The sequence below is a fragment of the Micromys minutus genome (assembly GCF_963924665.1).
Source record: "Micromys minutus genome assembly, chromosome: 26".
NCBI lineage: Eukaryota > Metazoa > Chordata > Mammalia > Rodentia > Muridae > Micromys > Micromys minutus.
This window is the reverse complement of record NC_137961.1, coordinates 30646047-30661483: the sequence shown is the minus strand read 5'-3', so window position 1 is coordinate 30661483 and position 15437 is coordinate 30646047. Positions and strand designations below refer to the sequence as shown.

Here is a 15437-nt window from a genome sequence, read left to right as displayed (position 1 = left end):
AGAACTCTCGGCGCCTTCTCGGCCACCATGACTGCCTGCAATCTGCCATGTTTCCCAATATGACAATATGGACTGAAGCTCTGCACCCTTAAGACATTCCTAACTGTTTTCATTTTTAGGAGTTACCATGGCCATGGTCTCTTCACAGCAATAAAAACCCTAATGAAGTTGCTCATGCCTCTTTTAGAGCTGTCAACAAAATGGTCCGAAGTGCAGCCCTTTAAGACTGGCTTCGAATGCACCTTTATTTTCCCTGCTATGACTATGGGGATATTAATTGCTATACATGTCATTTAATAAGCAACAAGGGAAGTAAGCAAAAGTGAAATCATCAAAATGCTGGCAACATTGAAATCTGTGTAGGGGTGTTAATGGAACACTCGCGTAGAACCACTAACTAAGACCGCCCAACATTATGAAGTCAGTAAAAACACATGGCACATACCTGCTTGGCCAGTGGTGACGCTAACAGCCGCGAAGAGCCTCTGGGATCTGCTTAAGTCTGAAACTCCATTGACAGCTTCCACTTCGAAAGTGTAATTTGCGTGGGCAAGCAGGTCCACGACAGTGACATAGCTGTCCTCTAATCCTGTCTGCTGGGGCATGTATCCAATGTTACTTCCGCACGGCACACATTCACCCTGCTCCCAACTGCACCGCTTGCACAGTATCCTGTAGGTGACATCGTTTCGTCCCCCGTTGTCAGCCGGAGGACTCCATTCCAAACTTACGGTCGTTTGATTGATGTTGAAAATAAGGTTCTGGGGTGCAGAGGGAGGCCCTTGGGAAGCCAAAAATAAACAAACAAGTAGGCAAAAGAAGAAAGGTGTATTCAGACATAGTGAACACTAGCATCTCTGTAGAATATGGAAACAGAATATGGCTAACGAGATTTCTTCCACATAAGCGCTGAATGGGAGTTACTGGAGAAGTTATAAAAGTCCCCCATGACTTCGCTTGTGAAGAGGCTTTATTTATTTTCCATTTACGTTGAACAAGAACAGAATAGCAACTGTCTTTCTCATTTGCCACAGCCATCCGTAATATTTCTTCTAAGAACTTAAGAAAGTTAGCACACCCAAGAAAAAAAGCTATGTGATTGTTTAAATAGTTTTCCTTTGAGTCATTCTACGTTGAACCCACTGGGTTCCTTCCTAATATGCTCAAGAGTTACACATAGCAATGAGTGAGTTTGCTTTCTATTTGGGTGTCTCAAATGATCATTAAGTTAAAATTGCCCAAATGTAAGGCTGGGTTTTGTTTATCACCAAGATTTTAATTCAGAAAACATTTAGTCACATTCGACTTACTGGATGACCAATAATTTGCAATGATCTCTAAGAAATACCATGTGTAAAAACATTAGTGAATGCCTCTTAAAGGTGGAGAAATAAAGTTATACTAACATAACTACTCAAATGAATCTGCTCACGGAAAAATTTACAAATATTAAAAACCGAAACGTTTCAAACTTAAAGCCTGCCGGGGTGATGCCCCCTGGAATGCTACAAGAAGGGAAAAGGAGATGAGCCGTTCTTTCTTTGGCGTGAACTTACTCGTGCATGCAACGTACGGCGGGTCAGAAGGGGCTCTGTAGTAACCGTCTTCGCAGTCACATCGCGATGAACCTTCGCGGTCAGAGAAACTGTGGGTGGGGCACCGAGAACACTGAAGATCCTGAGAGGACGATTTGTAGAACCTGCGGCCACAGGCTAGAGAGGAAAGAGGGGATGCTGAGTAAGGAGACCTGGACCGGTACTGCTACGTCTGGGGATATTCATGGGGGGAAATGAGGGGTTGTATTTCTTTTGCAAAAAAATCAACTTGCCATGACCCTAAGGTATGCTTTAATAGATTCCCACAGGGGTAAACCATGATCCGTTCTAAACCAGAATAATACAAGCACACAATAGAAACAGCTTGCCCTTGCGGCTGGGCTCAGTACAAGGCTGAATAGAACTGAAGAGTCGGGTGACGGACTCCAGTAAAAACAGAGCATCTTTACATCGACGTTGGAACTGCGCATCCTCAGTAATGATACACAAGCTTTCATCTGGATACGGCTGAAATGCTTTGCTGCACATTTCCAGGGTCTCCAAGCTTCGAGTAGCACACTTGACAGTGAGTCATACAGCAGGCTTCTCCCCCCGATAGAACCACTTTTGTTAAAAGAAATACTTAAATGCAAAGTGTAGGAGATGACGGATCATTAATGAGAAAGACCGATGTGACCTGGGGTGGATGATGTTCCTGTTCTGGGAGGAGGCAAGGTTAATGGTCAGGAAGCCAGCAGTTGCTCTGGGCAGCCAGCAGTGAGCCCTAGATGTTTATATGTTTAGGTGACTTCCCAAGGGGGTTATGTAACGCACTCAGATACCACTAAATATATTAAACGTCATTCTTTACATATTAAAAATTCTTCATATTTATTAAAATAAAATTTTAAGTTTTACTGAAAAACAAACCGAGCTATATCTTAAAGAAGAGTTAATAAATACCATATGCAAACCTAACTTAAAAATTTTAATCTTTTATTGTGGTACTTTAAAAACGGGGTCTCTCTGTGTGTAGTCCTGAGTATCCTTGAACTCACAATGTAGACCAGGGTGGTCCTGAATTCACAGACATTGGTGCACCCCTGACTTCCGAGTGCTAGGACAAAAGGCATGTGCCACCATGCCCAGCTCTAAAATCTTAATCTCTTAACTGAAGGTTTAGTTTATTCTCCTGTGTGCCATTCAGAAAAAGAAAATTCAAATTTAACTCCCTGGATAGTGGAAAGTGAGAACTATCCTACTTGGATGCCAATGAGTTTGAGTCCTTGGTTGCTTTTGTTTACATGTTCAATATTTTGTACACAGTGTAACAATTTATAGATGCATTAGGACAGATAGATAGTCCAGGGCATGGCAGTCTCTTTTTAATGGAAGATTCACTACTGCCCCCAGAAGCTGGTCCTCCCAACTGTGTTCTGCAGTCCACACATGGAAAATGGGAACAATCATATCAGACGAAGATACACAATGCAGCCTTAGGTATGCTCAGTAGCGATTAAGACACAAGATATACAGAGAAAACAGGCAGCTCCAAAATGAAGTCACAGCAAAATTAATGACACACAGATTCGATCTTGTCCTATTAAAGGTGTTCCCTAGTAAGAGGGTCTAGTTTAAACTTCTCAGCCTCTCCCTCACACAACACTGTTACTTTATTAATATCCACTGTATCTTGTCTTGTGTCCCATCTGCACACAAGGGTAAAAGATACCATGGGAGAACACAGAGGAGGCTTTGTTTCTTGAAACAGCAAGGCTTAAAAATGTCAGAGGCTATCTCTTCATGTCACTGATATCATTTATGTTTAACAGACTATAGTGGCTTGCAAAAGCATGACTCGACCCACAGTGGCACTGTGACTTGATATTTAGGTAACAAGCTAAGGCTAACTAGTGGAATCCCTACGAATTTTTCTCCCATTCTGCTAACCCCATCAGACTCCACATTAGAAGGCAGATTTCGTAATGAACACTCAGGATGTTGGGGAGTGCATCCACGATATGTAATGCTGAGAAATTTAAAAGCCTTGCAGCTCATCTTTCAAATTGCATTAAATTGTATTTCCCTTTTAGCAGATGGGAAAACAGATTTGAAGCAAAAGTAACCTGAATTCTTCAAATAATTCCACTTGCCTAAGTTAAAACTGGATTTAGAAGACAGGTCTGCACACATAAAACCGTATGCTGTTCACTACAGGAGCTCTCAAGAATTTTAGTTACTCTAAGTAATTTTGTAATTTTCAATAGATATTTATTATCTTGTTTATGCACTGCTACTATGTTACTACTATTATTTTGGTTTAGAAGTCTATGTAACAAAATATCCTAATACATTTTAATGAAAGATATTAAATAGACCATCTCAATTTCACTATGAATTCTGCTGCTGCACAATCATGAAATGCTTTCATGGCTATAATTAAATAAGGGTAATACGAGAAAAAATGTTTGTAATTTTTTTCCTTTGAAGTAATATTTGGTTGTACCGGGTGTAACATTGAAAATTATAAGTTGTAACAAGTAAGTTTTTTTTAACCTCCAAGGAAACTATCAATTTAGAGTTATTAAGAGTAAGTACCAATTCTTTAGAAGAAGGCTATTAACATAAAAACAAGAGCACCACGTAAAAACAGAACCTTTATATCTGGAGATAACAGTGAGCAAGTGGGTGGTAAAATCCTTGGGAAGGAAGTAGCAGATGTTCTTAAAATTAGAAACTGAGATAAGACATCTATGTTAAAATAGCTAGAGTCAGATACTCAATGAGAAAAACTTATAAAGTGGCCTAATCTAGAATGAACATGAAACAGAATTCAGTCTCCCAACTACTACAAAATGGCTGCACAAGAACGCTGGCAACTTTTCCTTCTGAAAGTGCAGGTGGTTTTCTAAAACGCACTAGGAGAAGCTTCATTGGTAAACACATGCAAATGCACAAAGGTACATCATCTGTACACAGAAGTATGGATTGTATAAGAAAAACTTTATAGGAACCGTGAAATAACCACTTAAATTTGTCTTCTTTTGTTTTATATCTAAATTTTCTCCATGAAACATAAATTCAAAGCAACCTTTAGTGGTGTTCAGTCCTATGGAAAAATAGTTCCAATAAGAAACAAACCAACCTAATGTCCTTCCTGTTGAAGACTTCACATTTTGTAACTGAACATAGGTTTAAATGTAGCGTACTGTTGCACTCATAGAGAATGGGGTTATGTGTAAAAATTGCTCCAAATATTTAATTGACTATATAAAAAAATCTCACCTATAAGTTTTAACAATAGTTTTCTGTGTTATGGCAAAGCCCTGAATTTGATTCTTTTGACTGACCTTTCCAACCTTGAGAAGTTAATGAAAAAATAACTTTGCTGTCCTAACTCATTTTTTTCTTTCTTGAGTTTTGTTTATTTTGTCTGTTCCTTAAACAGAAAACCACATGAAGAAAGAAACCATGAAAGTTCCATATACTAGACTACAAGAATTTTCTCTGTTATATCTACAAAATTTTATGATAGCATACAAGAACATTTCTTTTTGTTTGCTGCCATGAAATAACTAGACGTTAACATTCAATTATTCTTAATGACAACATACCCTTCGATATAGTAAACTTATTCAAATAATATTTACAACTCAAATTCCTTAAGCAAGCACAAAAAGGCAGTCAGGTTTACCAGTTATAAAATAATCACACAAGGAAAGTATTAATGGACCTAACTTCCAACTGCAAAAAGTAGTTAAGAGAGTTGATTCTAAAGCTCTGTATTTGGTTCTTCTTCGGCAGTTCCTACTAATCACATTACCACCGTTGCCTTCCCTGGATTCCAGGTGTTAGAGCAATGAGGACCTGGCCTCCAAGTTGATTTCTGTCTAACGTAGTCAGCAGAACAATCGGAGCTCTGTGTGAAGGAATGCATGCTCTAAATGAACATTCCTTAAGTCCACACAATAACACTCAGCATCCTTCACCCTGCTCCAGGCTAAGCAATAAGCTAAAATGGCTCTTCTCCCTTTTACACCAGTGTTTAAATATCAAGACAGGGTTAGGTTCTTTTAGTTTATAACCCATAGAGGTAAATCTGGGGAATTTCCTATCTAATTATGTAGTTCATAAACAAGACTGGAGATCAGGGTAAAGTGGAAGGAGGAAATTCCATGCCGTTCCACTGCAAAGAAATTCCAGAAGATGATCGGAGAAAGAAAATCTACCTGCCCCAGAGTTGAGCATCCTTATTGATTATCCAAGCTTAGTTATCAGCCTTGAACATAGCACCAACAGAACTAGATTCAGCAGGTTATCTCCCCACCCCTGCCCCCTTCTCTCTCTCTCTCTCTCTGTCTCTCTCTCTCTCTCTGTCTGTCTCTCTGTCTCTGTCTCTGTTTCTCTCTCTCTCTCTCTCCCTCCTCCCTCCCACATCTCTCTCTCTTTCTCTTTATCTCCCTGGTGTGTGTGTGTGTGTGTGTGTGTGTGTTTGTGTGTTTGTGTGTGTGTGTGTGTGTGTGTGTGTGTGTGTAAGTAAGTAAGTAAGTAATAAAAATATGAGTACAGAAAGTTATAAATTTGAGGGATTGATGGGTTAACCTGAGGCAGGGTACCTGGGAAGAAGAAAGAAAGTAATGCAATTCTATTTCATTTAAAATACATTGAAATAAATAAATGAACAAACAAATACATAAAGATCCACTTAATACAATCCATCTAAGTTTGGGATCCTCTATAGTTAGGAAAGCCTTCCTGCCTGGGACTGGGTACATCCAGCTACATCAGCCATACTTGGCATTATCCTTGACCTTTTGACTAGAAATCCGTATCTAGTTTGGATATTCATGCTGACTGTACATTGGAGAGTTTTGAAAAGACAAATGCCTTTACTAAGTACCAGTTCTTAAATCCGGATTGGGACCTAGATATTTCTGTTTTTAAAATTATTACTGGATATTCACTACACGAAATGACGGGTTTGAGGGTTTGTTGACCAAGCATGTAGGCTTGAGAAGCCTGGCATAGTGGCGTTCATTTGTGATGCCAGGGCTAGCAGGTGAAGTAAGTAGGATCATAGGAAGTTTGCTGGCCTGACAGCCCAGCCAAACTCTGAAGCTCTGTGTTTAGGAGGAAACACTATCTCAAACTAAAGAAGTGGAGAGCCATCCTGGATGGTGAGCCATTGACTTCAGGTTTCTACACATATAATGCAAATACATGTATATACCACAAGGAAAACTGAAAATCATAATGGATTTTATTTGTGGCAGTTTCACGTATGTCACAATTTGCTCATATTGTACATTTTTGTGTTCTAAAGTAACTCATATATTCATGACCAGAATTCTGAAGGTCCTATGTTGCTTTTAAAATTATAGATCTTCATGTAAGATGCACAAGAAAAAAAATACTCTTACTTCCAATTATCAGATTATGATTTAAAAGAAGCTACCCAAACCATGAGACTTAAAAAAAATTCTTACAAAATTAAAATACACCTACAGTCCAGTTGAGACCAGATATAAATACATATTATGAAATTTAAACACACAGAAGGAAATCACAAAAAATAAATATTTCCTTACAGAAGATATAGGAAGGCTCATGGGTACACAGAAGAATGTATAAAAGGATTAGTCACTATAGAAGACTATTAAACCATATGAAACACATCTACATTGAAGAACAAGGCTACCGTTGAAAAGGCTATTTTAAAAGAGCTGGAAAAGGCATGGGGGTGGGAAAATTACATGAGGGGGGGACCTGGTGGAGCTGACGGGGGCCTGAGGTAGATGTGATTGGGGGATAACATTTCCACGGGATAAACGGAAAAGTAAAACTGAATGTTTCAAAGGCACCAGGAGGAAAGTGGCAACAAAACAGAGGAAATGAAAACTAGAGAGAATGACTCGACTGTGACCGTGAGTGTGTGACAGCTCCTCCACCAGGGAACGCGCTGTTACCATGAAATGTAATGGGACTTTATATGTTTATTTAAAAAAAAAAAAAAAAAAAAAAAAAACTAAATACTGACACAGAGGAAAGTACAAATAACATGAGTCATGCAAAAACAAAGCTACTGACTATTACATATGTGAATCCGTTTATGTGAAATATCCAAAGCAGGCAAGTGTCTAATCACAGATGTTGATTTATGGCCACTGGGAAGAGCAACAAGCAGAAGCGGGTGCTGGTAGTGGGAGGTGCTTCATGGCAGTGGTGAGGCCAATGGCCTAAGAGCAATGTGCTGTGGTTATGACTATCTGGAAGACTTCAGTTCTGACCTGCAACAGTTACTCTACATGGTCTATGAACTGTTTTGCATTATAGCTTTGATTATAAAGTCCAATACTAATATTACTTCATATCTAAATGTTTCAGCAGGCAAACTTAGGAAAAGTACAAAGATTTAACTGCTCATATGAATTCTTTTTCAACAAATATGCTCTATATGCAAACCTTTATAAATAATTCATATTAAGAAATCACTAGCAAATCACTAAAACTTCATATTCCCTTTCCCCATGTGTTCATTCAGCATGCAGTTTACAGCTGCGTAGCTTAGGACTTAATGTGGGGAGAAACTGGTGATGTAAAAGAAATTATCAACAGTCCAGATTCCTAGTCATGATCTCATAATATTAGGTTTTGCTCATTTGTTTTGCTATGGTGTCTCATAATAAGCCAAACTCATCTCAAACACACTGAGTAGGTGAGGTTGGAGCTTCTGCTGGGCTCAGTCACCAACCGCAATGTCTGACTGCAGGAGAGACCTTGGCTCCATCAGATACAGCTGGTTCTGAGTGAGTAACTGACCACATCATGCACAGTCTCTTGTTACTTTGTGAGGCAAAGGTTGTTCGCTGTTCCTGCATGATCCACACTCCAGCTCTCTGTGTTGTAATTGAATAAAATGGAATACTTCTTCCTCAGGTCCGACTCCATTTCTAGACCTGTGATTTTAAGCACAACTGAACTTTTTCTAAAGGAATTGTGTGTGTGTCTGTGTGCTAAATATGACGGTTTGCAGATGTTTCCGGCCACAGTAACACAGCTGCAAAGCGTTTATTAATTATGAACTAAAGGATTGTTCTGTAATTGAAACTTTCTGGCCTTTAATATTATTTCGGAATCTCTGTACATACATGGCCGGCCCTCTAATGAATACCATCATTTTATTTATTGCAGATGGATATTTGTGCTTAATTCACGACAGGGAGTTTGTTTCCATAGGAGCTTTCAAATATTTGTGTCACGTTAATATCTTTGCTTCCATAAGGCTGAGGGGAAGCAGAGCTTGCAGAAACACTTCTCCCCTCGCTCAGTGTGCTGACCTCATCTGGAAGAGACGGATCCAGAATCTGTATTTTAATCCTATTGACAGGCCCGCAGTGGGAATAATTACAAAAGTCAGCCTGGAATCCAGACCTCCTGTCAGTGATAGGCTATGGTTTTTTACATTGAGCATGAACAGCGGGCAGGGAAGATCAGACCAACATGATGTAATGAGTACATTACGGTCTGGGAAGCACCATCCACATTTCCCCTATAACTACTTGCAAGGATGTCGAAAAGAGACCATGAACGAGGAGAGCAGGTACTTAAGTGTCTGGAAACAATTTCAGAGTTTTAAGACTGAAAAGAATTATTCATTGCAGGGATTTTAGTAAGTGCATGAATGTCTGTTATTTATTTTGGCTATTTAATTGAGTATTTAATGTATGTATGTTAGAAGGTGGAATTGAAAACAATAAAGCCTTGGGAGCTTTCCTTTTAAAATATATAGTGTGAAATGAAACAGATCTGCAGGTAAAGTATTTTCAACGGAATTATCAATTTGGATGTGATACCTTTGCTCAGTTGCAATGGTTAAGCATTCTTTTACCAGAATACCGGTGTGATTAGAGTGTCATTATCAAAATGGTAGAAAGATAGAATTAAAAAGTATGGTTGAAATGTTCTAGTTGCTTTTGTCTTCTTTATTTTCCTTTCTAAATGCTGGACCATGACAGAGAAGTAATGCGATGCAGAGAAAGAGAATTCGATTTTAAACACCTGTGTTCAAATCTTACTTGACCATGACAGAATTCACTTGAGGGGAAGCCATTTACCAGTGGCTTTCAATTTCCTTTGTTGCTTTGTGTTTAACTCCAAAATATTAAGAACAAAATACTTGTGGGCTTTGTTGACCTATTTAATTCACTTTTATGATGTCACATACCTCTTTGGAAGGGTTTAAGGATAGCACATCACTAGTTTGTCTAACTGCGAAGTGACCAAAAAACCTGATGAATTGAAATGGGTTCTTTCGAGCCATAAATATTTCTATTTCCTCCTCCCTGCACATCACAGAAGTTTGGATGCAAATGCAGGGCATCTGCTCAGTCTTCCAGCGAGAACGTGGAAGAGAAAGGCTGTCTGGGATGTGCACATTAATTTCCCTTACAGTCCCTGGCTGCCTATCATGTCTTCTAGTCTATCACATCTAGCTCTCTGGAGCCACTATTTAGAATTCTTGTACATAAAAATGCAGAAAGACCTCATTAAAATCACAACAACAACAACAACAACAACAAAACTCTGCTCCATGAAGAAGAAATATTGAAAGTAACATAGCCTAACCTTTGAGTCCCACTCAATTCTATCCATATGTCTCAGACTAAAACAGCAATTCCATCTCTCCCTTCCCGCTCCCTCCCACCCTCCCTCCCTCTATCCCTCTGTCCCTCTCACACTCTGTGTGTCTGTGTGTGTATTTGTGTATGTGCACATACACGCATTTATGTGTTTAAAATTAGTTACTAGCAAGGTTTGGTAACTACACTAAAAAGTAATCCAAAATTTAGGAATATTACCTGTATGTACTCAGAGTCTATAGTAAACTGTATTATTATAATGGTTTTCTTGTGGGCTAAGCCCTTAAATTGGGGCAGCTAGTTTAGCACACTCAAATGTATTAATCTGTAGTAAATAGGTAGTATGTCTTATTTAAGATACAACTTTACCGTTATTCACTAAATGACTTTTTTCTACGTGTAGGTGAACAATAGGCTGGAACAAAGAGGTTGCATACAGCCAGAAAAATTCTATTCATGGGCACAATTTACTGTACTATAGCATTCATGACACAGCCAACCAAACTTACTTTCAAATATTCTTCTTACATTCATTACAATATCTACCATATAACTTACAAATTCTCTTATATTATTCATTCCTTTTATTACAATATACCAAGAAAGGTCAGGCAACATAGACTATACACAAAAATATCTAACTTTTCTGAATGAAAATTCCTCTTTTTAAAGAGCAGTGCACATTATGTACTAAGTTTTATAGAAATATTTCTCAAAGGATTATATTTGTATTTTAGGACCGGCAAACGGCCTCAGCAGGTAAAGGCACATGCTGCTGAGTTTTAAATGATGAGTTTGAGCTCTCAGAGCCCAAGTTGACCCCTGATACCTACACATGTGCCACAACACACACACACATACAACACACACACACACACACACAGGCAGAGAGAGAGAGAGAGAGAGAGAGAGAGAGAGAGAGAGAGAGAGAGAGAGAGAGAGAATAAATAATAAAAACCAGTCTAAAGGGCTAACATTATAATTTTTACATTAGCTGTTATTTTCATGGCTAAAAGGAAGTGTGGTTGTCAGTTTGGCCTAGGTGTTTGTCACAGGGTTGAGCACATGCCAGACACATATTAGGCTCTAGGGTGAGCATTCAAGGTGCCTTGTCCCCACAATACAAGTATGGTTTCTGTTGCATTTACTATATATGAGCTTAAATACTTTCTTTTGTTTGTAGAGCCCATTTCTCTAGTCTACAGTATAAAAAGGAAGCTCACACAAGATTGCTGTGGCTTAGCAGAGATGGTGACATGAAAGATAAGCCACAGTACTTGGCATGGCACTGTGGAACAAACACAAAATGAATGGGTAACAATTGTGACTTTGTAATGGCGGTTTCTGCAAAAGTGTTTGATCCCATCCAAGTGTCTGTATTTGATGAGTGTCATGTATGTCTGCTAATGGGTGTGCACATATTAAGGAAAGAAATCAAAGTGGTTAGCCAAATACAGCCAACTGATTTGTTCCCTAACTGAATAATTCCCATGGGCCAATGGTGTATCCACTACTATGCCGGGCAATGGAGATGAAGGCTGTCTCTGAAGAGTAGCTATGATATCCTCTAAAACTAACCAGTCACCACACAGACCACCTGCTCTATAAGGTGTGGACAATTAAATAATATTATGGGCACAGAAATCTTAGTAATTTTAGAAGTGGCTTCTATAAATTATATATTCTGTTCCTTGATACCTGTGTTCTATAGCTGCCTAATTATCTCTGACTTCAGTTGTGAACAGAGACAACAAAGTCTCCTTTGCTGCCAGAGACCTAGCATTTCATCGGTGTGAAGTGAGAATATTATGCCGTGCACATAGTCGAGCTGAAAGCACATGTAAAGACTACTATTGGTCACTTACATTTGAACTGGAGTGCTATTTCTGGCAGCTACTGGCTTTGTTTTCAAGGAGGTTTTTGGTGGTTCTGAGAGTCACACAATAATCTATAGGGGCTGATTACCTCAAGTTTATACATATTTCAACTCTACAAGAAATGCACACAAACACAAACATCTGTAATTTGCTTTAAGAAAAAAATATTTTAGCTCCATAGAAAAATTGCCAGAATTAACAGCTTGTTTTTTCATGATGCATTTAGATTATACATGTTTACAGAAAGCACTGGCAGAATACACAGTTAAGAGAAAAGTGACCTCTTCTCAATTTCTCAATGAACACCCTTGAACGGAAAGAAGTCCAGTGTGGGATTTTCATAATCAGTTTGCTAGAATCATTTCAACGATGAACACAACAGAACACACTTGAAAGCAATCTTTGCAGCTAATTTTTAGAGTCTATGTTTGCCTAATTTGCTTGGTTATAAAACGTGGACCAATGCTAAGCCTTGTGAAGCGAACCACCCTGAAGCAGTTTAAGGCCGTTTGAACATGTGGAGAGATAAATAATCATTTCTGTTTTGTCAGGGGAAAATTTTCTGGAGATCATAAAGAAATACATTTACCCTGAAGCAGGACATTTTAGAAAGATGCATCAGGATCGTGGCGAGGTTCCCTCATCCTTAGTTCCAGGAAATAAAAGCAGAATAAATCTTTACAAAAAGTGATATTTCTTGGCTCGATATTTCTTTCTTCAAAAAAAAAAAAGGCAGCTACAAACTTTGAAAAGAGAAATGGAAGGAGGGAAGGACAGAAGGAAGGACAGAAGGAAGGAGATAGGCACAAACTCATACCAACGGAGATTTGTGAGATCAATAAAACGAGAGACAGTCAGTGTTCTCTGCCTGCATCTCACAGTTGTGACACTGTAATAGCAAACTCGGTAATCAATATATGGTTTTATCTTCACACCTAGCAAACACCTGACCCCTTTGTTTTCAGTTCCCATGTTCTCTGTACCCACCGTTATTCGCAAGCGCAAAGTACAGGTACATGAAGGTGATCGTTCCCATTTGCTTTTTAAAAGTACATATGTTGGATACATAAAGAAGTACTCCTGACTGCTGCATTCTTTGTTAAAGTAATAACAACCATGTTTAAAATAGGTTTAAACGCAACATGTCATGGTTTTTCCTCAGGCTTTCTTTTGTCCTCAGGCTTTCTGAGACCTCACTGTATAACTTAACCGACATCCCGGGATTCACTGTGCCTAAACGAGTTCTTCAGGTGTGTGTCATCGCCTCCCCTGTGAGTGCTCATAGTGGGACTATGCCCTATGTACCCCTGCATCCTTGGAGCACACACTGGACAACCTACACTCAGTAAGTAATGAATCAGTGCTCTTCCCACCAGTATAAATACCAAGAACCTTCAAAGTCTATTACACCGACTCCTTTTAACCAAATGGTTCATAAAAGTCCGCTCAATGGGACTGGCAGGTGACATTCAGATTGGTGGTCAGGAAGACATCAACTACATTCCTCTGGCAGGGAGTCAGCCACTGGTTCTGCTTCTAATGGAAGTCCCTGATACACTGTCCTGACCAACACCAGCACAGCAGCAGCTGGGCATGTGTTTGACGTGATTACTAGCTAACATGACTCCATAAACACGTTTAATACAACAGTATAAATAAGTGTGAGAATGACAAGGAAAACATTTTATGGATGTAATTGGAGCATCTTTAAATAAGGGAGAGCGGAATCAAGAAAGGGGAACAATTCAGTTGTAAACCATAAGTGAGAAAAAAATGTTACTGGCTCAGGGTTCTATTTAAAAACCAAATAGTAAAAGAGTAATGCCTTTCCTGGGCTCTGGGTTTCTTAAAAAGACGATGTTCCCACAAATATAACACATCCAAATGTGAGGGGAAAATCATCTCATTTTTAGATTACCTAGCATTGACACACAGTAAGTACATAAAAATTTCATTTTTTGTATGGAAACTTGGAACAAGACAGGCCACTATTAAAATAAATTTGTATAATTAAGGCTTTTATTAGAATCTACAAAATATCACTGAAGCCCTTTGTTATGGAAACCCTTTTGATTTATTTCTTACTGACTCTCTTTAAAACAATTATTGTAGAGTGAACAAAGGCTAATTTAAATACAATGGGACATTCCATCTTTTGTTACCACTGACTATAGGCACACACACACACACACACACACACACACACACACACACACACATCAATTTGCCCATTTATATATTTGTATTTTTACCATTATGTATCTGGAGTAAAGCAATTAATTTGATCTTTGGCCTATAATACACATATGACAAAACGTGTGTGGGCTAAACCTATTTACATGTCTATAGGCTAATTCGTCTTTTGCAGGCTTACACTTGAACCAGGATGGCATAGAGCTATAAAATACTCCAACCTCACCAAAGGGAACGGCTAGCTCTGCAAGGCACTGTGCTCAACGCGGACACAGAGGTGGAAAGAACCTGAAGAACTGACAGGTTGTCTCCTGGGAAAGGACAATAGTGTACACTGTATGCATCTGAATGAGAAACGTATCAATCATGATTATAATTAAAAGGAAAAATGGATAGAAGAACTCATTTAATCTCAGTGCTAATGGCGCTATAAAACAGTGTTATGGATAAAGAGCTTAATACTTTACTATGAAAACAATCTAAAGAGGACCCCAAATATGGAAATGACCACCGGTACTAACCAGAAGAGAGAAGACAGTTAAAAGCAGTTAAGTCAGTCAAGTCCTGAAGAGGTGAAGATAAAACGTCCATGATAGAATATAAGTACAAATTTCTCTCAGGCAGAGGCTGTGGAATGGTGGTATGGGTCTAGTAAACATTTTCAAATAGATTTTGTTCAACGCAAGCTGAATTATGCTTTTGAGTCAATGTTCATCCAAAAATCAAAACCAGAAATGAATAACTATACCTAAACAAACAGCATCTATACAGGCCAAGGGGTAAATGATAAGGTACCTCGTAATTTTAGGGGGAAAAAAAAGAATTGAGTGTGATGCAATTCTGAAATAGGCACTTTGTGACTGAGTGTACATTACGGGGAAATGAGGGTTTAATAGTAGCCACTTCCCATGGCTGCTTTGATCTCACTGTAGTGAACATATCACCAGTGGCTAAGACAAAGGGAAAACCAGATGTTAAGAGGAGGGAAAACATCACAAACTTATGAGAATACAGACATTCCCTCTACCGTTTCTGACAGGATTATTTTGCAGTTTAAATTAGGAGATTTTAAATAAAGTTCTTAAGAAATAGGGTAGAGGGTGAATCCTTTCAAGCTATGGACGTTAAAGGACTATGTCTAGACATGATGTCAATAAAGGTTGCTAAGTTCTTTGATTTCCAGACTTAAATTC

The 15437-nt window shown here is 38.7% G+C and overlaps 1 protein-coding gene across 2 annotated transcripts in view; it reads right to left on the bottom strand.

Moving 5' to 3' along the window:
* The window catches only part of EPHA7 (EPH receptor A7), a 150190-nt gene that overhangs the window by 90260 nt on the left and 44493 nt on the right, over positions 1–15437 (bottom strand). For both annotated transcript variants that reach the window (XM_080938611.1, XM_080938612.1), the window contains exons 4-5: positions 1557–1712; positions 446–781 (exon numbers count right to left, since the gene is read on the bottom strand). In XM_080938611.1, the coding sequence (XP_080794737.1) occupies positions 446–781; positions 1557–1712 (492 nt within the window). The remainder of the gene's footprint in view (positions 1–445; positions 782–1556; positions 1713–15437) is intronic.